The 22,170-nt window shown below is 41.3% G+C and overlaps 1 protein-coding gene across 3 annotated transcripts; it reads right to left on the bottom strand.

The window, feature by feature from the left end:
- Positions 1–373: 373 nt before the first annotated feature.
- Positions 374–19,519, bottom strand: myrf (myelin regulatory factor). 3 transcript variants are annotated; one of them, XM_053886544.1, is made up of 27 exons: positions 19,082–19,518; positions 10,620–10,710; positions 10,225–10,488; positions 9,909–9,970; positions 8,556–8,778; positions 8,349–8,449; positions 8,088–8,202; positions 7,163–7,358; positions 6,367–6,443; positions 6,183–6,293; positions 6,010–6,115; positions 5,566–5,766; positions 5,128–5,236; positions 4,949–5,058; positions 4,369–4,529; positions 4,208–4,280; positions 4,048–4,130; positions 3,899–3,967; positions 3,730–3,813; positions 3,559–3,626; positions 3,431–3,487; positions 3,137–3,367; positions 2,972–3,062; positions 2,811–2,873; positions 2,094–2,199; positions 1,945–2,019; positions 374–1,869 (listed from the first exon to the last, which is right to left on the bottom strand). In XM_053886544.1, the coding sequence occupies exons 1-27, from the start codon at positions 19,143–19,145 to the stop codon at positions 1,789–1,791; spliced, it is 3,072 nt and encodes a 1,023-aa protein (XP_053742519.1). In that variant the 5' UTR covers positions 19,146–19,518; the 3' UTR covers positions 374–1,788. The 3 variants fall into 3 exon arrangements, with proteins under 3 accessions (XP_053742519.1, XP_053742520.1, XP_053742521.1); XM_053886545.1 differs by having other exon boundaries at positions 6,025–6,115; XM_053886546.1 differs by lacking the exon at positions 3,730–3,813 and having other exon boundaries at positions 19,082–19,519.
- Positions 19,520–22,170: the final 2,651 nt, after the last annotated feature.

Below are 22,170 nucleotides of genomic sequence, written 5' to 3'. Positions count from 1 at the left end.
ACTTCTGGAGAGACCTCACTCACTCGGCAACCCCTCCCACATGCAGTGGCCACACACATAGAGGAACAGCGCACCTGCAGCAGACACTCTACATTCACTCCGACAAAAGCCTGTTTTAAGGCTTGGAACGCATTATTTCTTTTTCCATTCATTGTAATGGGAAAAATCGATTCAGATTTCGAACAAATCGCTTTCTCGAACAGCCGTCTTGAACGGATTGTGGTCGAGAACCGAGGTGCCACTGTAATTGTGAGGTGGTGAAGTAGTAAAACATCAAAGCATCTTTAAAATAACATCATCTTCTTGTCAACCACTCCTTGAGAAATACAAATACAATGAAAACTGATCTCAAATGCATTTATTCTTACAATGCATTGCCAATCAAACACAACAAAAGACTTTAATGGATGAAATTCGCTATACAACTCAAAAAATAGTGGCATTAACTGTTCATTGAATTATTATCTAATTTAGTCTGTTTATTTCACACACAACAACAAATTTGTTTTCAGCCCTTCCGCTATTACTGTGTGTGTTTCATTAACCAGATGTAAATATACTGTCAAAAAAAAGACACAAGAGATAAAAACATAATGCCAAACATATTAGATAAAATACACACAGTAAAACAAGGATGGTGTAACAGTGTAAGGCAACTCTATAACTGAAACCAAAGCGTGTCCTGGAAAGAGCTAAAGCAGACCATATATACAGTGCAAAAGTGCTATCGTGGTTTCATCATGCCTGTTGGTGCATCATAAATAATGTGAATTCATACTGGGGAGAAATAAGTTTATTATACAGTGACTATCTATCATAATGAATCCACACATTTCTGTTTAATGGCTACATTTCCTATTTATTGACAGCGATTCATTTCCTGTGAAACATGAAATTGAGTTTTGGGTCCAGTGTCCATGTGTTTTTTGAAAACTCCATTGCAGATATGATGATATAACACGTCCAAATCAATGTGAGATTGAATAAAAGTGGTTGAAATGATAACAAATACAAGATATCAGTCAGAACGAGTGCATCTATGATATGATAACTTGCATGTGGTCATGTATAATTTACGCAGAGATGATCACATATTATTCAACTCACACATTCTGTCCAGTTACCAACTACAGCGTTAGCTTTCCAGTGTTTGTTATCGAAACATTATCAGTGTTAGACATTCTTATTAGATGCACAAACATTTCCAGTTACGTACGGTGTACAGCACCGCCAGCATGAATTCAGCTACTCATGCCTTTAATTTGCAGAAACTGATGCGATCAACATGCTGAAGTTGAGAAGTATAATCCAATCTTTCTATCGATGCATCTTTTCATGAGTTTTCAGCACCTGGCTCTATTTTCAGAAGCAGATTCTTGTACTTGCCGGTGTGGATGGTTGAGGTATATTCTGCAGACAAGTTGAAATCATTTAGCGAAACATCTCCAGTGTTTAAAAAGATCCTGACTCGCAGCTGACTGCATCCAGTGTTAGCAGAAATATTACTCGTGAATCACAGTTCTCGTCTTCAGTTGGAAATTCACATTCTCATAGAAAGCAAATTTCAGTGTAACACACCAGTTATATCAAGTTAAGGTCAACATAGTTTAAATTGAGTTTTCAATAAACGTGGATCGTAAAAAGTCCTGGTGATTAAAATCAATGATGTAGACTGAGGTCAAAATAAATGAGCCGCAACGAATGACAGTGGCAGATTTCAGTTTTGTCTGTTTAAAAAGAATGTACATTTATATCACAAAAGTTAAAAAAAATTGTAAAACCACAGCTTTAATCGCAGCGTCTTTGAACGAGAAAATGGTAGTCAGAGAACGCAGAAGTCTCCTCCTCTGTGTCGCAGCTTATTTCACCCTATCATTGAAAGAAATTGGAACATCACTGAAAAGTCAGTCAAATATGGAGGTACGCTGCACACATGCTACTCACCGCCTGGGAAACACGGAAAAGATATGTGACGTCCTGGAAGGTCAACACTGGCACTGACCAAAGATGACGGGTCCCCTGAAAGAAAGGGAAATCATGTCTACCAGAAACACTTCAAAATGGCTTGTCACAGTTGCTCACAGACATGATACCTTTGTCCATGTCCTTATTCCAGCCTTAAGCTCGGTCTTTATATGGTTTGGGCAAAGCAGGCCTGTTGTCACTCGACATTGTTGGACCCAAACACTCTTTGTCGAGCTGAAATCAATTATAAGTGATATTTGGTTATTAGTAAAGATTGAAATTTTTATATTCTGATAACATGACATCCAGTCCAGTCCAGTGTGGGTGCAAACACAAACTCAAATACAATCTAAACGAGCAAATGTAAAGTTGTTCCGTCTCCCCAGGAGTCTTCCTAATGTCTCACCAGCAGGGGGCGCACATCAGCTGGAATGCAAAAGACCTCGTTGAAACAATGAAGATACAATGAAGATAAGAGGAGTGTGTCTCATGCAGGCGCTAAGAAGGTTCTCCAAAATGAGAAATAGCTGAACAATAGTCAACACTTCTGCCGAGTTGGGACAGGACTGTACAAACTTTTTAATCTGATTCTGATCCCTGGTTCTCAGCGTCACCACCCTTAGTGACAGAATCTCCTCAGACAGTTTCAGTCATGAACTTGAGACCCATGTGTGATAAATGAAACCCCCCTTTGTTGATGGAAAAACACCAAGCATGAGTTACACTGTACATCGCACGAGTTATGCATCAGTGTAGGCGGACCTCACAGGTGATGAAGAGTTCAATGGTTTCTTAATTTGGAAAATGGAATTCACAGGGTAAATGGTTTATTTTTCTATACTTACGTCATGAGCAGTGTTATCTGGGAAAGAGAGGAATTTCTGCTTCCATGTAGGGATACTGTGTAACTACGACAGAGAGAAAAAGATGCATTAGTTCAATTATAGAATGAGAGTACACACAAGTACTCTTACTTTATTTACTCTATAACCTGAGAAATGCTCACCTGCAGCTCTGTGGTCCTTCACAATGTTGCACGGTTACTTCCTGGTTTGTTTCCATGATGTGAAGGCTTACCAGAGATGGAGCTGAATGTCCTGTGGATGTGGAGAAAGATTGGTTTTGTCCTCCCCATTGTTTTAGCACATATTTCTGTGTGCTGGAGATTCACCCTTAGTGCGAAGGCTACGCTGCCGGCGAGGCTGTGGCTGCTGACCTCCTGGCAGACGGTTGGAAGACCCAACTCCATCTTGTTCGGGGGACGGAGGTCTTTTGGACTTGGCAAAATATAAAGGTGCTGAGGTGTGACTCAGGCGGTTTCTGTTCCGGACATCTTTATCCATTATTCTGGACTTGGCTTTCTTCATGATACTGCCAAGCGTTGGAGCTAGACTGTCAAGATCTGTAGGAGGCAGAACAGTTCTGTGTGGGGATCTTTGAGGTTCTTTGTAAGAGACTTTCATACCTGATGCGGACTGGTTGTTGCTCAGGGTCAGGACTGTGGAGGACTGGTTGTTGATGACTGTGGAGGGACCACAGATGATTAAGTATAAATAAAGTGAAACTTCAGACTCGGAGAAAGACAGCTGTTACCTGGCGCTGCAGTGGTAGTGAGTGGAGTGAAGAGACTTTTACGTGAGGATCCCAGTGCAGCGGCAGACCTGCATCCATAACGTGACATTGTTAATCTGATACACTTGAAGAGAAGACAGTGATGGGAGAGGAGTGGCAGATGGAAAACACAAGTAAGAGGAAGAGAGGTACCATGGACACATAGGAGGACAGAAAGTAACTGTGGCAGTGAAGATGGGCATCCAAGAGATGTAGAGAATACAGGGAGGGAAATAACTGGAGAGGGAAGAAATAGATCGCAGAGACGCGTTAAAATTGAGCAGCATTTTCTTCAGAGATCTCATGAAGGAAGCAGACGTACTCATCTTTCACTGTGACGCCAGCTCTGTGATGAAGCGTCAGCACGTAGAGGACAGACATACAGATGACACTAAACATAAAGAGTTTATGATTAATATTGTTCCATCCTCTTTCCGGAGCTTCAGAAATGTCACTGTCAGAGATCTGCACCTGAAAGCCATGACGATGACCAGAGCAAGGATGGACCCCTGCATTAACTTCGGACTGATGCAACCTTGATCTGAAGACAAGGTCTGCAAACAAAAACACCCCATAAAAGCAGTTATCGCCTGTGACTTATCCTTCATGAAATGAATAAATCAGCTCGCACCTTGCTGCCTGGTTTCACTGGCTTCTTCTTTAGAGGGCCACTTCCTGTTCTGCTGAAGTAACTTCCCGACTGACTACAAGGACATAAAACAAGAATTGCACTCTTGATTCCGCCGTCAAATTAAAGATGGTCAGCACTCTGCAGCTCGCCGCAGCTCGCACCTGACTGTGCCGCCGCTCACGGTGCTCTTCATGCTGTCCAGACGTCGGAGTTTGGCCAGTTTGCGACTCCATCGCTCCAGTTCATCGATACGAGTTTCCAGGTTGTCGGTCAGCTTACAAAGCTCTTTGACAGCACCCACGTTCTCCATGAAGATCCGCTCCTGCAGAAGTTAGACATAACAATACTGTACAGACGGCCATTACAGCTGGCCCAGGGGCCCCATGTGGCCCTCAGCCACAACCAACATGAGGGGTTGCCAATAAGAAAAGAAAATCTCAACCTTGAACTCTGTTCTTCAAACCTACACTCAGAATGTTTTCAATGACATTACATCGATATCCAACACTTGACTCCATTTGTAGAAAGGTTGTTTCATCATTTCACGTACACCCTATGATGAGCAGTTTTGAAAAGAAAAAGAAAAGAAAAGAAAACTACTCGTGTTGTGCTACCAACAACTGTGCCACAATTGAAGCCATGTCAGTCACATTCCTTTCACCTTTTGATGTACTGTTTGAACTCCAGCAGGTCAGCGTGACCGGAAAAAAAGTGTCAATTGTGTGTGTGGATTTTTGTTACCTTGTTGACCACTAACAAGTTGGGAATAGTTTCTCCGTTGGCACACACCACATCCCCTCCTTCCTTCACAGCATCAGGCAGGATTTGCTGAACCTCTTGGGCGATGACTCCTGTGGGAGGAGCCAACACAGCTTCAGTAACTGGATGTGTGTATCAGAGCTAGGAATGAGAATCTTTACCAGTCTCTGCCGTGTTCTCTATGCCCACAGTGGCTGCAAACTCAGGCTTGTACTGATAATGAACCAGTCTCATCTGGGAAATTCTTTTCAAATTGTCTGTGGTGTCCACCTACACGCCCCAGGAGACAAAGTGATCAATCACACCACTTGTTATCTGACACGATTAGGGACGCGGAGCGCATACACGTGCACACACACGCTCGCACACAAGCTGCTGTTGTATTTTTATCTTTGTCGGGACATTGTGAGGTTTCTCATTGACAGCCATCCAAAACAAATGGCTAAACTTAACCAGGACTCTGAACCAAACTGAAACTAAGGTAAGGTTTAATCCTGACCTTGACGCTTAAACAAAGCAAAAGGTCCCCACAAGGAGGTGTGTTTGGAATTTGTCCCCAGAAGTACAGCAATACTGGGCACACACACACCCATCCTAACCTCTTGGACGTTTTCCTTAGCCCTGATGTCAGACGGCTGTACGAGCGACCCCATGACCTTCACATTTCCATGAACAACCAGAGCCTCGTCTGGCCGGTCCGTGTTGATCCCGACTCTGCCGTGGTGGTAAACCGAGTCAGAGAGCTGACCTCGCTGCCACAGAACCTCGTTGTCACTTTCAAACTGACCCGGGTTGGATGCCTGTCAGCGAGACAGAGAAGGTGGGGCAGACAAACTGTCACTCTATTATTTCACTATCTGACACCAACAATACACAGAGAACCTGTGTTATTGTAAAAACAAGTGTCACTGAAATAATCTCATAGCTTAAGGAAGATCAGAGGAAAACGTTACAAAGGTATTTGCACTAGGTCACGATCATTGCAATGACAAGAACAGAGCCACATTCACAACAGATATGATTTCTGTAGGAGGTGGACAGACATGGCCAGACGTTACCCTGACGATGATCCTCTCAGAGGCGTGAGCAGCCACAGTGTAGCTCTGACTGTGGGACTGAGCGTGCAGCGCCACCACCAGCATGAAGTACCTGTCAGCGCCCAAACATCAGCATGATTTAGCTCCCCGTGACACCTAAAAACACAAGTGTGCTTCACCTCTGGTCAGGGTTTGGTTTGCCCTTTTTCCTCATGTTGTTAGCTGTTGTTTCACTGAAGTGGAGACGCCCAACTGTGACCTTTGTGACCTGCTCTGGGGGCAGCGTGACCCTGAGAGAAAAAGTAAAAACCTTAATTAAAAAATATTGATTTTCAAAGCAGAACCAGCTGGGTTTGGACTCACAGAACTGGCTTGAATGGTCTCTTGCTGCGGTCGGACTGTGACTGCTCGACACTGATGGACTGATTCATGGCCTCCACCTGGAACAAAGACAAGTCATGACTCATGTGGAAATGAAGAAAAAAACACTTTCACCTCATTCTTCCTGAATGACCTTGATTAATAATTAAAAAATATTTTTTGATTGACCCTCAAATTCAAATTAACTGCACGGCAATGAGGGCGTTTCTAAATGCAGCTAGTATTTATCCAGTTACCTTAATTTAGAGAACTTTGTAGCCCCTCTGGCTGAATGTGAAAGTGGCCACGGTGACATATACTTTGTAATAAAACAATCTGGTAAAATTATATCATGAAGCAATTGAAAAAGCAAAATTACAACTAGTAATTTTGACTATTAAATTATAGACAAAGATGACAAATCGATCAAAAGAACCGAACCACGAGGAAGAATAATCCTATGAAAAATAAACAAGCTTATCACTGCACCTCTGAGAAAATAAAAGACACAAAGTTTGAGTGCTATTTAGTATTATTGTAATTTATCATTAAGTTGATTCATTTTATTGTAATTGAGATCAAACGTATCCAATGCAATCTCAATGACCTTAGACAAAAAAAAGATTTTTCTTTGTTCAGCCCATAATTTTTGCATTTATACATGTATTCACTTCAATCAATATTTAAGGTTATCATCATAAAAAGCACGCTATATAAAACACAAATACCAAGGAGATGAATTCCTAAAATAAAGGAGTTATATGCCGTAATATCAGCGTGAGAGTAAGCATGCACTCACTTTCACTCCGTTCAGTTTGAGATAGAAGCAGTCGATGGGCTGCAGGCCTTCACTTGTCTTGATGTATTTCGGGTCCCCCAGCATCCCGATGTACACGGTCACCTGGAAATGGTTCTTCTTTTGACAAACGAAGGCGTCATCCGCCAGGGAGAAGTTGAAGCCTTTGTCGGCATCGACGCGGTAGGTCGGCATCGGACTGAAGACAGGATGAATTGTACTTGTGATTTGAGCTATTTAACATGTGATGCAAGTAAATTAGCAGACTTCAATTTTAAAATCCCTGCTAACATCATTAATCGACACATCAGGAAAAAAAAAAAGTTAAATTACACTGGGCTTTAAATGACGTGCCAGTACTAAAACAAGCACTACATTACAACCATTATAGATACTATTGATAAGGCTTTAGTCCATGCATCTCTGTCATGTTCCCACTTCACCTCATGTTACCAAACTAGTTTACCAGCAATGACTCAAATTTATATTTACCACACCATCTGAACCACTCCACACTTTCACTTCTATCTCTGTCTTATGTCTTCTTTCAGCACATCTCTATCCTCCCTGCAGCTCTTGGACCTTTTCCCTCATAATCTTGAAGAGGCCCTATCTTAGTCCTTAACTCGGAAATAAGTGTGGCTCCCAAAAGTGAGCAGCCAGGTGGTTTTGATAACATATCTCAGAAGTCCAGTGAGATCATTATAACCTTCCTCCCGAACCTAACTTTCAAGTTCAATATTGCGCTGACTCCTCCGTACAGCTCACCTCCAAGGAATTTATAGACCCCTGCTTTTCCGCTATTCTGCTGCCAAACCTGCCGTCCAAGTCAACTCGCAAGATAATTTATTTCACCGTGGCGTCATGCATTTCTTCATGCGTCATGTATCTTTCTTAAGAAACCACACTGTAGCTCAGTTTCACCCACAGTTCCTTGCAGTTGGAGTCATAAAGGGGCGTCCACTTGTTCTGCAGGTGAGGCTGCCACTTGATGCACTGGTAGTTGGGATCCAAGTAGGAGTTGTCGGCATCCTGCATTAAACCTGGAATGAATGAAAGAAATATCACCCCCATGTCACGTCACTTGGAATCAAGAATGGTCTCTGTTTTTTCCAGTGTCTTTCTCTGTGTAAGATGTGAGGAAGGACGAGAGAGAAGAGTGGAAAGATGGAGAAAGATGCCTGCCTACCTGGTTCTTGCTTGATGATACCTGTAAGGATCTGAGTATTGAGTGTATTGTTAGGAGAGTCCGAGTGCTTCCTCTTTTTGGCTTGGTGAACAGGAATTCCACTGCATGAGGAAATGGAAAGAAGATCAGATCATTTCGCTTCTACCTAAACAAACGGACAGTATTTTCTTCCGCCTCTCTCTCCTCCCCTGTGTCGCCATCACTCACTCCTGCCCTGGAGGATGTTGCAGCAGCTGATGGAGCATCTGAGTCTGCTGCATGTCTCCACCTCCACTCGTGGCTGGGCCGAGAGGATACTGTGATATTAAGGGCTCCGCCTTCAGGTACATGTCGCGGTGCATGTTGTTGTAGTGGCCATGTGGCGGCAGCGGAGGAGTTGGAGTCATGTGACACATGTTCTCAGGTGTCATGGTCCGGATCATGTGAGGATCTACAACCACAACCAAAAGGGCAGCTTTTACTGGAACATATTTGATCATACACTCAGAGATCAGGCTCTGGATGAGTTGTCTTTTACATGGACACTGTGTTCATAAGCGACGCAAGAGGTGCCCTTTGGTGGAGGTATGCACTGTCTCTGTGCTTTTATCAGCTCTTTCAGATCTTATCTTTCATCACTCTCTGAATTGAACAGCAAACTTGAAGCTACAAATCAAGTGCAAAAATGGCTGAAAGTCAGACTTCTAAAAGGCAATCTAGGTCAATTCAGGGTATAGTGTCATTACATTGATCATGTACAGACAGATTATGGGGTAAAAATGGTAATATTATTTAAAAACTAGTGACAGTTTTGCTGGCATTGTGTCTACAACATCATCTCGTGTCAATATCGTTAATATTGAGTCTATGAGACATTATTTTTCACGCACTCTGAACCCTGCAGCTTTATCAATGCTGCAGTTTATATATAGAATTTTACGGGCAAATGCACTTCTTACCGTCAAGATATTAAGCCTTGTCACATCAACTCTAACCTAATGAGACCAATGAAATCACATGCTTGCTATTACCATTAAAGCTCGGGGTGTTCTGGGAACCAAAGTGGCGGGAAAACACAATTTTAATAAAACACTGGCAATTCCATTGGTCTGATGGGACGAGTTTTATAATATCATGATGTGTGTTCAGAACATGATCCAGTTTTCAACATCAATCAGACTTGTGTATTTTCAAAGCTTTCAAAACATTCTTACACCAGCACACAGAGATCACTGACCTTTCTGTGGCGTCTACTGCACTGATGTGCCTCATAGATCCACACTGTTTATGTGTGAATATAATTCATCTCCAAGTAAAATTTAGTCAGTGCGATATATAATAAGGAAATGACAGTAGTTGGGATCAATAAACCTCTTATTCAGATGCCTATGAGCTATATATTGGGCACTTATTCATCACTATACATAATGCATGAGCATTTCAACTTCACTCCAAACAACACTACTATTATAACTTACAAGCAACAACAACCAAACAAGACTGCAGTTTTTCAATGGCTAGTGTGTAGTACAATGGAAAGGTGAGCCACTAGGAAGCCACTAAAACAAATCAGTGACTTACCATTCACCTGCTGAGGGGAGTACGGCTCGGAGCTGGAGTCAGGGGGAGACTCGGGCAGAGTCCTAACAAGCGGAGAAAAGTATTGCTTGAAAGTGTTTGGAACAACAGCATTCAAAGTTGTTTTTTGTTTAGACGTGCGCTTGGACATGGAGAGTGTGTGTTGGGATATCAGGAAATCTGTGCTGAATCTGCCTCCCACGCTGGAATCATGCTGTGTTTATAAACTCTGTTCTTGGCTGTTTAGCTTTATTTTTCAAGCGTTTCGTCACGTCTTGATGTTTATTTCAGATCATCAGAGGAGGCTCGCGGGGCTCACCCTGGAGCGTAGTGTCCTCTGTGCTCAGGCTTGACGTGCTGCTGCTGCTGCTGCTGTCCCAGACACGGGTAACTGTGTCGGAGGCCCAGAGACGGACCAGCAGCGTAGGCGCTCTGACAGTTAGGAGGCCCAGGCTGCTGAGGGGCTCCTTGGCGTAGTGGAATTGGGGGGCTCACTCCGCACCCCAACCCCCCTCCGGAGGAAACTCCTGCCTGGGGAGATGAATAACTCGGTCCTGGGGTGCTGTGGACCTCTGAGAAACAGCTGGAAGGGCAAAGAAGGAAAAGGAGGTATTAGCCTTATCAGAAAAAAACAAATTCCTCTGTAACGACAAGATCGGATTTGCTGTGTGTGTTGTTTTGACGTGGCTGGGTTGGACCAGAGTCCCTACTAACATGTCAGTGCTATCGTCCTCCTTGCTGATGTACTCTTCCAGGATACTGGTGTCGATGTTAGCTGGCTCCAGAGAACTGGTAATATCATGACCTGTGATAACAGGAGGGGCGGGAAGATGGAGAGCATCTGGGAATCAGCCAGTGGTTTCTGTCAGCACATCTACACAAGCCTTATTTAAATGTTAGTATAATGATTAACCAACAGATAAACCAACTCTCATTCCTACTTTTTTATTCCTTCTTTCAGAGAGGGTGGATGTTCTTCTGTGATATGTTTTGTTCCAAGAACATTTAGGAAAGAAAAGATAATTCACCAGAAGACAAACCACGTTAGTCAGCATCACATGTTGCGCAAAAAATAGTGCTCCAGATACTAAGAAACATAGCAGCCTTTCAAATAATATCTTGGTCCCACAGAGTTTGCACATCAAATGAACAAAAAATACATCATTAAGTCACCGTTGTTGAGCTCACAAGCAGCAGAACAACTTGAATCCCTGGATCTGTTTGTGAAGTAGCAGAAACGGTACATGGCATCTCTCGATCTGAAGCAAACAAATGCTCACACAAGGTTAGAAACAAGGCTTGACCTCATCTAGAGAGGATGTTTAACTTGACATTTTCAATACTGACTGACTGATTGCACAGCCTAAGAAGTCTGTCGTCATCATGACATAATTCACAACATTATTCATGACATCAAGTAGTTTTAAGCTTTAAGACTTTAGGCTCAAATAGGGAGGTCGCATTTCATTTTGGGCCGAAGAAGGTCTTTGGGATTGCTGGAAAAACCTGCCCAAAGTGTGAGCAACTGCGACCAGACCTACCAATACAGTCAACCGATAATGATTTCAGGAAGAATTACTAAAAAGGCAAGTATTTGGATTCACCCACTGTTCCTCATGTTGACTTTTTTTTCACTTCATTTCCCATGCTCCTAATTTCCAAATCTCCCAACTTAACAAAATGTCTCCATATTAAACTCGTGCTTGCTTTTAAAAAAAAACAACAACACAGAATTAGAGAAAAAAAATGTAGCTACAAAAAGCAAAGAGTGTTGCTGAAAAATAAACAAGAACCCAATAAGGGCCCAATACACATTTTAAAAATTAGCATTACTTTTTGTGAGGTCTTCAGCACTGATTTAACCCCGGTTTATTTATAAACTTTTCAGATATATTTGTTAAAGATCTGTGAGAACATTGTTTTTCAATTTTCTCCACTATGACCGCACATAATCTGAATTTAACAATTTGGCCCCTTGTAGCTTCACCTAAAGGTCCATCATGCAACCTTTGATAGCCAAAGCCTCACAAATCCCAAACTCATGACCCTGCTTAATCTTGAAAGGACGAAATGCAAAGTTAGCGGTTTCTATTTCATACATTTGAAATTCTAATCCATTCAACAAGAAAGCCATTAAATGAAAGCAAGATGTTTTACATTGTGAAGTTTTGGGACAAAGGGATGGAATCTGGACAAATGGGATTGACACTGAATAAAATGGGAATGGGGGGGTGACGCGAAGGTTGATGACCTGCCACCCACTGGGTGGGCAAGAGGACAGAGTCTCAACAAGATACTCACGGATTAAACAGCAACTCACAGGAGAATGTGTGGAATTTTTGTGCAAGTTAAAGAAAAGAAAATCATGTGTTTTTGTACGCACATACTTTGTCCGAAAGAAAAAAAGAATGGACAGACAACATTTAAAAGATAACATATGTCAGCCACATTTAAAGGCAAACAAAAGCAACAGTTTGGGTCTTATCTCTATTTTGTATTTAACTTCGATGGATATCAACAGAGGAACTAATCTAAGAGTTTACTCAGTAATGACTGCACATATCCAGCTGTCTAATGTCTCTCGGTGTGTGCCAGCACAAGGAGAAAAAGCAGGATGGTTGCCTCAAATAAGATCCAGATGTGCACCCCACCCAAAACAGCAGTAAATCTAAGCTGGCAGGCCTGATAAGGTAAGGTAGGCCAGTGGAAAGAGGGAGTGAGGGAGATTGATGGAGGTTAAAGAGAGAAGGGGGCAGAAAGACTGAATTGAATGTGATCTCCAAGCACGGAATGAATTAGAACAAAAATTGGAAATGCACCACTTCGGTTGAAGGACCAGCCTCAACGCAATATAACTGTCTTTAAGACAGAAAGGGCTTGTGTCAAAGGACACAGTGCACCGAGAAAAAGTACAAATTTGAGATGGACACGTTAGAGAGTTTGTTCTCTGTGGTTTTATCATCACTGTAGATGTGTAGCAGCAGTCTTGCAGTCACACTGCAGAACCAGCTTAAGCTCCGCTGGGCTATCAGTGGACTATCAGTCAACTTTTTCATCTGAACTGATGCTGTTTCTTTTGCGACAGACTTATGGTATAAAGCTCTGCTCATGTTTTGTGACCATTTTGAGTGCAAATTCTTATTTTATTTTATTTCTAATTTTTACCCATCATAATTGACCTCCATTTATTTGATCAATACAATGAGATACCATTTAATTGTATATGAATATAATTCCTAGCAATGAGTGGCAGTAGTGGGTCATACCGTTCTTACACAATACACACATTAAAGCCAAAAAAGAAAGTGTTACAGCTCTTTACACAGAGGACAAAGGATTCTTCTGGTAATTCAGTTCCCCGCCAAAACCGTATCAGTGTCCCATTATCGAAAACCGGTTATTTCACCTGATGTAGGATTTCCAAGTTGGAAAGTTAGAGAATCCTCACCACCACACCACCACACAAACCAAGATGGCCTCCCCAAACTTGAACAGACAGTCGATGTTTTGAATAAAAAAATACAGCGAGAGAAAAAACCCTTTCAACAAACTTATGGGAATAACATTGATAGCTGGAACGCACCAAACTCGGCCGTGGTATCATCCCAGCGCGGCATATGTCTCCTGTTGGTTTACAAATGAAATCTAATATGAAGTCTTCAAGTTTGTTGGATTCTTTTTCAATTAATTAACAGACTAAAAATGTGAAAAACTCTCCCCTCACTCCCCTCAAAGAAAAATTGGGGCGAGGTAAACCACGAAAATGTGGGCAGTGCCACTCGAACAACAGAATCAGTCAGAACTGTGTTCAGAAATAATCCATATATGCTGCTAAAAAGAAAATGCTGACTACAACAACAACAAGTATGAATTCTCCATAAGGGCATTTTGGGGTTTTTTGTTTGTTTTAACGATAAAAAAGAAAAAAAAAAAAAAACAAGAGGGATCACTGCCTTTAAAAAGTCACCATTTATATTCCAAGATCGATTTATTGGCTTAAATCTTCTCCATCTATAAATCTCTGAGTCCCATAAAGATTGTAAACCCCCTCAGTTGGATTGGTAAAGTTGAAAAGACTGTATATGGGATGTGTACGTTTCACTGTCCTCCATGTTGTTCTCTGTCCAGCTGTGGCCAGCAGGGAACAGAGCACGATTGTCAGACCATCTTCCATACACAGTCGCCTTTTGAATGATTAGTGTGTTTGTGTGAGTATGTGAATCCGAGTGTGTGTGGATGGGTGAGTGTAACCACTGGTTCAATGCCTGGACTGACAGCATGAAAATAAACCGAGAGGAACACGAACACACAAATGGGTGGTCAACTTTTACACTTGTTAAATCCAATCTAATAGTTGGAGCTACAGCTGCAAATACCTCAGAACCTCGAACAACAGAACCTAGAACAATTAAATGACTGAAGGAGCCTGAAAAACATTATCTGAAGAAGTGTTTTGTTTGTCAAGCCTCTCATAATCAGATTTGTTTCCAGTGAACAGGATAAAATTAAACATTTATTAGCTGAAAACTACCACAAATCTATGGTAGAGAAAGTATTAGAGAGGCAAATCTTCGACAACATGGGTCGTAAAGGTGACAATAAAGCGACAAAGGTCTAGCAACCTCTAGTTTTTTGGGACCAACAAATCCCATACAGGCATAATCCGAGAGAACGGAGCGGCAGTGTACCTGCGCGAAGCCAAAGCATGTTGAAGTCCTTGGGATGAAAACACCTGAAAGAAAAGATGAGAAGAAGAATTCCTCTCTATTTTCACATGTTTCCCCAGTCAGTTTGAACAGACTTTCTTCTGCACACCGGAGTGGCTGGTCACCGTATGCGTGTGCGCGTGTGTGAAAGTCGGCGTGTGCACGCAGGTGTGTAAGCAAGGATTGTGTATGTGAGGGTGTTTTAATGAGGATTATTCCCCAGTCATGAGAAAGGGCTGTACCAGGCTACCACACACAGGCCTTGTCGCACACAAGCACTGGCCGCACCGGCGGACCTGGCTCAGGAGATTAGGGCAGTGACAAGGCTGGGACACGCAGCAAGGCTCAAGCAAACTCTGAGTCGCTCAGAGACGCTGAGATTTATGCAACATAAGAATAGGTTTTTCACTGCCGCGAGAAAAGAAGAGTCGAAACAAGGAAGACAAGGAACTCAACAAGTACTTTCTTTTTAGTGAACTATTTTCAGCTCTGCAGAAAACAATGTCCTACAAACTGCTGCTGGTCAAAACTGATGAGAAAAAGCAAATCCTGCTCATGCACGGCTGCTCCGAAACAATACATTCCTCCTAAAGCAGCTCACCCTGACACTCATAAATTAGAGGTACCTGGCAGAGTTTTGGGCTTGTTTGAGGTTTCCCAAGATGGAATGGGCTTCACATCCATGATTCACAGCCATAGGAGGAGTACAGCAGGGTTTAATAGGACTTTTGATATATAGATGTGAGTAATGAGCCGCTCTTTTTGGAAGAGAATTTGGAGTCAAGAATAAAGCATGCATGGTGTTCGTAGGTTTTTTTTTTTTTTTTATTCTTATTAACATTAAACAACACAGTGTAAGAAATAATGAATCCAATATTTCTGTTTGTTGGTGGCACAATAGCATTTTGGGTGCGCACAGATGCATGGTTTGAAATTGGACTCAACATCTGTCACCAATCTTACGTCTAAGCTGAGTGTCCAAGCACTTATGGACACACTTCTGAAACACCCTTCTAGGTGCCTCTTTTTGGGGTCATCTCACCAGTCTCACCAGGGGAGACCTATCGCATACAGACAGAAAAGGGGCAATAACAGCTGAGGCAGAGCTTTGTCTCTTGGATTTGGCATTAATAAAAAAAAAAAAATGACACGTCAATTTTAGAGAATGAAAAGTTCAGATAACAAGGCACAGCTTGTGAGTGTAGCTGTACCTCTATTGTTGTCATCTTGACTCATGAATTCTGCTGCGCACAAGCAAAACAGCTTCCTAATCTCACCTGCCGTTCGTTGCACTGACCAGTCCAAACCCAGTGTGACAGCCGAGCACTTGACTACAGCACAGTGGAGCGAGTTTTTCAGACAAACATTACAGCAGTTAATGTTGGATGGAAAATCCTTCCAATGTGCGGAACTCAGGACACAAACATTTGTACGTAACTGATACATTTAAAAGATACGTCTAAAGTTTAAGCTTGCCCTGCATGCCGCCTCCAAAAACACATTTTTGCCTTAAATATGATTTCATAAGCTATTTCATAAGCTATGGATATTTCAATGCAGTTCTTTGGGGCACATCAATAAACAATTGGCATCAAAATCCTCACTCTGGCTTTTGACCAGGTCCAGGTCATCTTGATCCATTATTATGTTCCATAAAATGGCTGCTATTTCTTAAGTCTACATCTGATTGATTCATTGTAAACAACATGAGACGACACATAAGACTCAACTGCTTTGAAAGACAAATGCACACTGACACCAGCTGTGAGCTCATTGAATGCAAAGCTTTCACATCAGGCCATTTAGTACCTTTTGCACTCAGTGCCTTACGTTTAACAATTTATTGTCCTGACTTGGGACGTGACTAGTCTTACGCCATCTAAACACATGAGCAATAAACGTCTTGATCATCTGAGAACATGCTTCTGAATGTGTCACTGGGTGTCCTGTTCATCGTCCAAATGAGTCAGTGATGAGAAGGTCAAGTTCTGGAGGTTCATCTGGGTTCCTCTCTCCACACAAAAGTCTCTCTCCCGCCTGAAGTCTGCACTATCTCACCTCCACAACATGTCTGCGAGCTGTTCCACTAATGGAGTCAGACGGAGCGACAGGCCAACAAGAGCAACGACTGAGGAGAAACACTAGTCTCACCTCATTGTGTTTTAACAGCCACCAGGGCTATGTCAGGAATGTGCAGCGTACATTAAAGCCAATATAAACATATTCCCGTAACCCTATTAAAAAGTACTTCATCAAACTGAATTGTTTTGAAGAGACACGCCAGTATGGATCCTGTCCCTCTGCGTAGAGGGTCAGAAAAGAGGGAGCAGAGAGAGAATCAGACCCGAAAACCAGAAAAATGAAGAAAAACATGACTCAAAGTCGTACACCAGTCACACATCATCATGAAAGCAAATCCTTCTGTGGACAAGTTGACATTTTAGTCCGCACAGGGTGGCTGAAGACAAGCCAAAGCAAGAGCAACTTTTCTACTCCCGAAACCAAGAATGTAAACACTCGAAATTCCTGTCAAAATGGCAAGGAATCCCCGACACTCGCGGATGGCTGTGTATATTAAGTTAACACTCTGTGTACACCTCAGGCGAGTGCTGTTTCTTTTTAAAGATAAGTTATTGCACATAAAGCCAAGGCATGTGTTTTTATGTGCACTTGACATTTACGGCACACTTGACATGATGTTTTCTCTTAAACTCTAATTAGGGAGTCAGAATGATGACAAAGCCCGTAGTTGTTTGCGTGATATTTATTGATATTTAATCAGGAGCTGGTAGTAGTTGCGTGCATCTGTCCTTTAAGTCTCAGGCAGCCGCCTCCTTGTTGGACGTCATGTACACAGCTGGGCTTCTATTCATGCCGAGGCAGCTTTCAGTTTGAAAACCATAAAAAGTGATTTCAGTAGAAGTGACTTACATGACCCAAATAAGAAATAAATTCAGCAAAAGGTTTACAGCTGCAACATTCAACAGGTGCCTCACGACCTACTAGTAGGTCACAGAGGCCGCTCAGGTGGGTTACAAGTCAGGAAACAGCACAAAACAACTTTCATAGTCATCACTGCTGATGGATGGATGGATAGCTGCATAAACTCACCACAGGTTTGAGTCAGCACAACAACAAGCAAAAGTTTTGGCTCCCACTATAAGTACGGTCAAGTCAATTCAAGTCTTGGACATGCATCATCATAACGCATGAACACAAAAATGAAAAAGAAAAAAAAAAGTTTGAACCAAATAAATTATAAATAAAATCAAAGTGTCAAATGAGGGTGAAAATGAAAAAGATAGACCTGTGTTGCACACTATTTCTGATGCCAATATAGTCTTAATATATATTTGTCATAACCATATTTATCTGTATAACAATTTGCTTACAGGTGACACTCATTGTTCCTGGGGCAACTATGATGATCAATACACACCATATAAACAAAACACAGACACTCTAGATTAGGGAACATTTATTACACTAAACGCTAAACACTAAAAATGACTTATTCATATGAGTATTGGGAGCATATTGGCCAGTAATAAATCATTTAAAAGTATTTATTAGTGTCTTGTTAAGACTGACGAGTCACTGGAACAGTCTCTCTAGAAAAGTATTAACCCTAAATAATAGTAATAATAATAATACCTGTTCTATATTACAATGGACAGAAGCCATATTAATGTTAGTACATTTGGGAATGAGTGCATGCTAATAAATGAAAATGTCCCATTTCTGGGAAGAATAAAGGTATTCTAATCTGATGCCTTTATCCTTTACCTAAAAGTGTTGCTGTAAACTCATATTTTATTCATAGTTTTTCATTAATCCTGAACATTTTCTGTGCTTCCTTTTAGTATTGATTCAACTGAGTAGTGTCTGTTACATTGACATATGAGATGCAGAGAGTCAATCGAATTACTTGGATGAAGAAAATGGATAACATCTGTACTTAGCGGTTGTTAGTTTAGCCCCAGTTAGAGCGAAACTTCTGGTGTTTACCAGTGAAACATCATCCATGGATTACAAGACAGTGATTTGCCTTCACCTCTCCTTCTTCGTGGACTGGGTGTCTTAAATAATGGCAGTTGTAAAAGTGTACACTGTGCCACAGTGTCTTGCAAAACACACCATTTATCTTTCCCTGAAATTCCTACACCCTTGCAACCCTCTACATCACCCTCCTCCACTTTTTTTTTCAGGATTCGGTTTAGCTTGATCTGTTACCCATCAGCAGCACTTGAGCTCCCAGCACCCATTAACCCTCCAGCATGCTTCAATTTGGATTTCATGTTCAGTTAGTGAAAGAAAAAGCTGCCATGAATCCTCACTGGCAGGAGTGAAACACTCCCCTTTAACCTTTAAACATACCTGACGTTAGAGTGCAAACGTTAAAGAGTGGATATGAACACATTGAGACAACAAATGTTGACTTAGAGAGAGAGAGTTTTTGAGTTGCATTACCTTCAAAGAATCTCTGTAGGGCTTCTGTTTCATCTACCACGTCCATCCTCGCGGGTCCCACCATAAAATATCCATAAAGTCTCCCCAAGTCCGAACTTCTTCAATTCGGATCGGGGAAACTTTCATGCAAACATAAGTCCAATTGACAAAAAAAAAAAAAATCACGGACTTCACAGGGATGTGAATATGCGGCGGGACAAGTGAAAGCAGCTGGATGTTAGAAGACCCTCGGGTCAGAGGCTCCCACCTTCACATCAGCTCCTGCCACTAACATGGTCAGAAAAAGAGGTTTCAGCTTGAACAGCCAGACATCTGAGGACAAATCCCAAAAATGTGGCAGTGGCGCTTCATCCCGGGAGTTTGGAGAAGTGGACTCTGCCTCTCGCTGACAGGGTTGGAGCAGTCGGAGGAGAGGAGGCAGGTGAGGGATGTGCGCAGACGGACGACTCAGCGGACAGAAAAGTTCGTGTGTCTCTGAGGAGCCACGAGTTTCGATTCGATCATGCTGCTTCAGTCGTATAGAGTCGCGCGCACACAATTTCACATCACTGACGCCATTGACAAGTCACACCAAACGAACGTGGCTTATCGTTTCAATAATCTTTTAAATACAAACTAATATATTATTAGTGCTGATATATGTTACCCATGAGTCAGTAATAGTAATAATATTGTTGTAGTTTAAAAAAAAAAAATCAATGACATACACGTATATGAAAAATACACTATAGCAGCTATAAAATAATAATGATAGTAGGAGCTTGATATTTTTTCTCAAATTAAAATACCCTGTATACACCAGTGAACGTTAGCAAAAAAAAAAAAACCAAACCAAGCAACTTCTTTCTTGCAAATACAAGTGATTTATGAAGAAAACATTCATTCTCATAGCAAGGGGTTAAAAATGTGATCCAAAGAGAGCAACAATTTTAATTCAGGATAATATAATCTCAATAATAATCATTTTGACTCAACCAACATTAAGATTTTATGTTGTCAAATGCAATGCAGCCATAGTCGTGTAAAGCATATATTTAAAAGCATATATTTATTTGGCCATAATACATCTTGGTCAAACAAAAATCAGTATAGAGAAAATAGAATACAATAGAACAAGGCGAGAAGTCAATTCCACATTAGGTCATTCAGAACAATCTTTAACTTTTCATACTAGTTATGATAGAGGAGTTGACACTTTTATGTCGTAAACTGATAAGTCGTCCGGAACCCTGGATATATCATCCTGTTGGACATGTCATGTCAATCTAATCCACTTAAAATGGAAACTGGTCCCCATCAGTCCTCCTCAGAGCTGGTTGTTGATAACTGAGGGTAGCATGAGCTGGAGTGAATTAGGTGGTTTGGTAAAACTGCATCTTGTTCTGCTCGCAAACCACATGAACAGGACAAATAAGTGCTCACCCATAAAGACAGATATTTGATGAGCTCAGCGGCAGTAGGCCACTGGGCGTATAAAAGGGACTTGCTGGGTTTGAGTTCAATTCTCTGTTATATGTATCATAAAAGGAGTCATGGCAGTGACAGTTGGCTGATATGCACATGCACGCAAATCTGGAGGGGAAACTTTCATCTGGACATACTCCCATGTGAAGATGGGAAGCAAACAAGCTATGAAATTATTACAGTTTCCAGGATGAGAGCTGTCATCTTCGACCCTGATAGAGAAGAAATAAAGACCAAATACATCATTTGGTGTGACTGGCATTTCTGATGGTTTGAAAACCAAATTTTCTGCAGCAGTGCTTTGTGTCAAGATTGTCAGTGGAGAGATATGAGCAAATGATCCATTTCTCTGTCTTATCAGCAGCACACTGTGGCATTGTTGTGGGGCTGGATGCCCACCAACCCCCTGGTCCACATGTGAGATGCTGTTGTGTTGACTTGTCCCCCACAGCTGGAGCATCTCTCGCCCCACCCCAGCTCCCCCTGTTATTCTCCCCCCCGTTCATTCAACACAAACAACGCCTCCGTTCTTCCCGCCACACTATGCAGATTGTCTGAGAGGACAAGCAAGAAAGAGAAACAGATAGAGGCTGCTGGACAATGAAACATCTGGCTATGCTAACACAAAATCATTTCAGAATTTTTATTTCTGATTTGAAGTTGTGCGACACAAAACAAACGTGTGGAGACTAAAGTTCATGGACTTTCATCAGGGTCATACTTTTCAAGCTTTCTGTTGCTGGGTCAGTTCGACATCCAAGTCCGGGCAATTGAACTGGTCCTGGACTAAACTGTGAGCTAATCTACTCTTGGCAGTGGAGATTACTCTTACATGTTCCACGTGTTTATAGGTTGTTCCAAATGAGGTTGGACATCTTACACCACTCACTCAAGCTGTTCCAAACTTCCCCTAACTAAATGGTCAGTGAACACATGTAGCGATAGACACTTAAAAAAAAGGAAATGAAAAGAAAAAAATGCCATCACACAATGTGCAGTTTTTGTTGATATAATAATAATAATACTAATATAATATAATATAATATAATATAATATAATATAATATAATATAATATAATATAATAATGTACACTGAAAAATAGACTGGAGACAACAACAAGCTTTTGACACACTAGATGAGTGCTGTTGACATAACATAGCTATCCATGTGTGTATATAATATAATATAATATAATATACATATATATAAAGTACACTGAAAAATAGACTGGAGACAACAACAAGCTTTTGACACACTAGATTAGTGCTGTTGACATAACATAGCTATTCATGCGTGTATATAATATAATATAATATAATATAATATAATATAATATAATATAATATAAAAAGCTCTGAAAAGTTCTTGTAGAAATAATAATATTAATAATAATTATTATTATTATTGAATATAATATTCGATTAGCTTCAGTGACTGTATATTGTCAACCTTACTTCTTCTTCTTCACTTTTGTGTTGAGTTGGGCAAACGCTTGGTGTTTCATTTTAATCCAACAGGGGGAGACATTGAATCATGAACGCACAATTGTCTTAACTGTGTTGTTTCTGACACCTTTCGGCGGATTCGAGTGAAATGTTCCGGGATTGAAATGATCAATGTTTGC

The sequence above is a fragment of the Synchiropus splendidus genome, chromosome 14 (genome assembly GCF_027744825.2).
Source record: "Synchiropus splendidus isolate RoL2022-P1 chromosome 14, RoL_Sspl_1.0, whole genome shotgun sequence".
In the NCBI taxonomy this organism is placed as follows: Eukaryota; Metazoa; Chordata; class Actinopteri; order Syngnathiformes; family Callionymidae; genus Synchiropus; species Synchiropus splendidus.
This window is presented reverse-complemented; position numbering and strand designations above follow the sequence as displayed.

Excerpts from the sequence above, each read along its gene's own strand:
- myrf (XM_053886544.1), bottom strand. The coding sequence starts at position 19,145 with ATGGTGGGACCCGCGAGGATGGACGTGGTAGATGAAACAGAAGCCCTA. Across the intron at positions 3,814-3,898 it reads GGCGTCACAGTGAAAGATGA|TTATTTCCCTCCCTGTATTC; the intron begins GTACGTCTGCTT and ends TTCCCTCTCCAG. Across the intron at positions 3,063-3,136 it reads GCGTAGCCTTCGCACTAAGG|GACATTCAGCTCCATCTCTG; the intron begins GTGAATCTCCAG and ends CCACATCCACAG.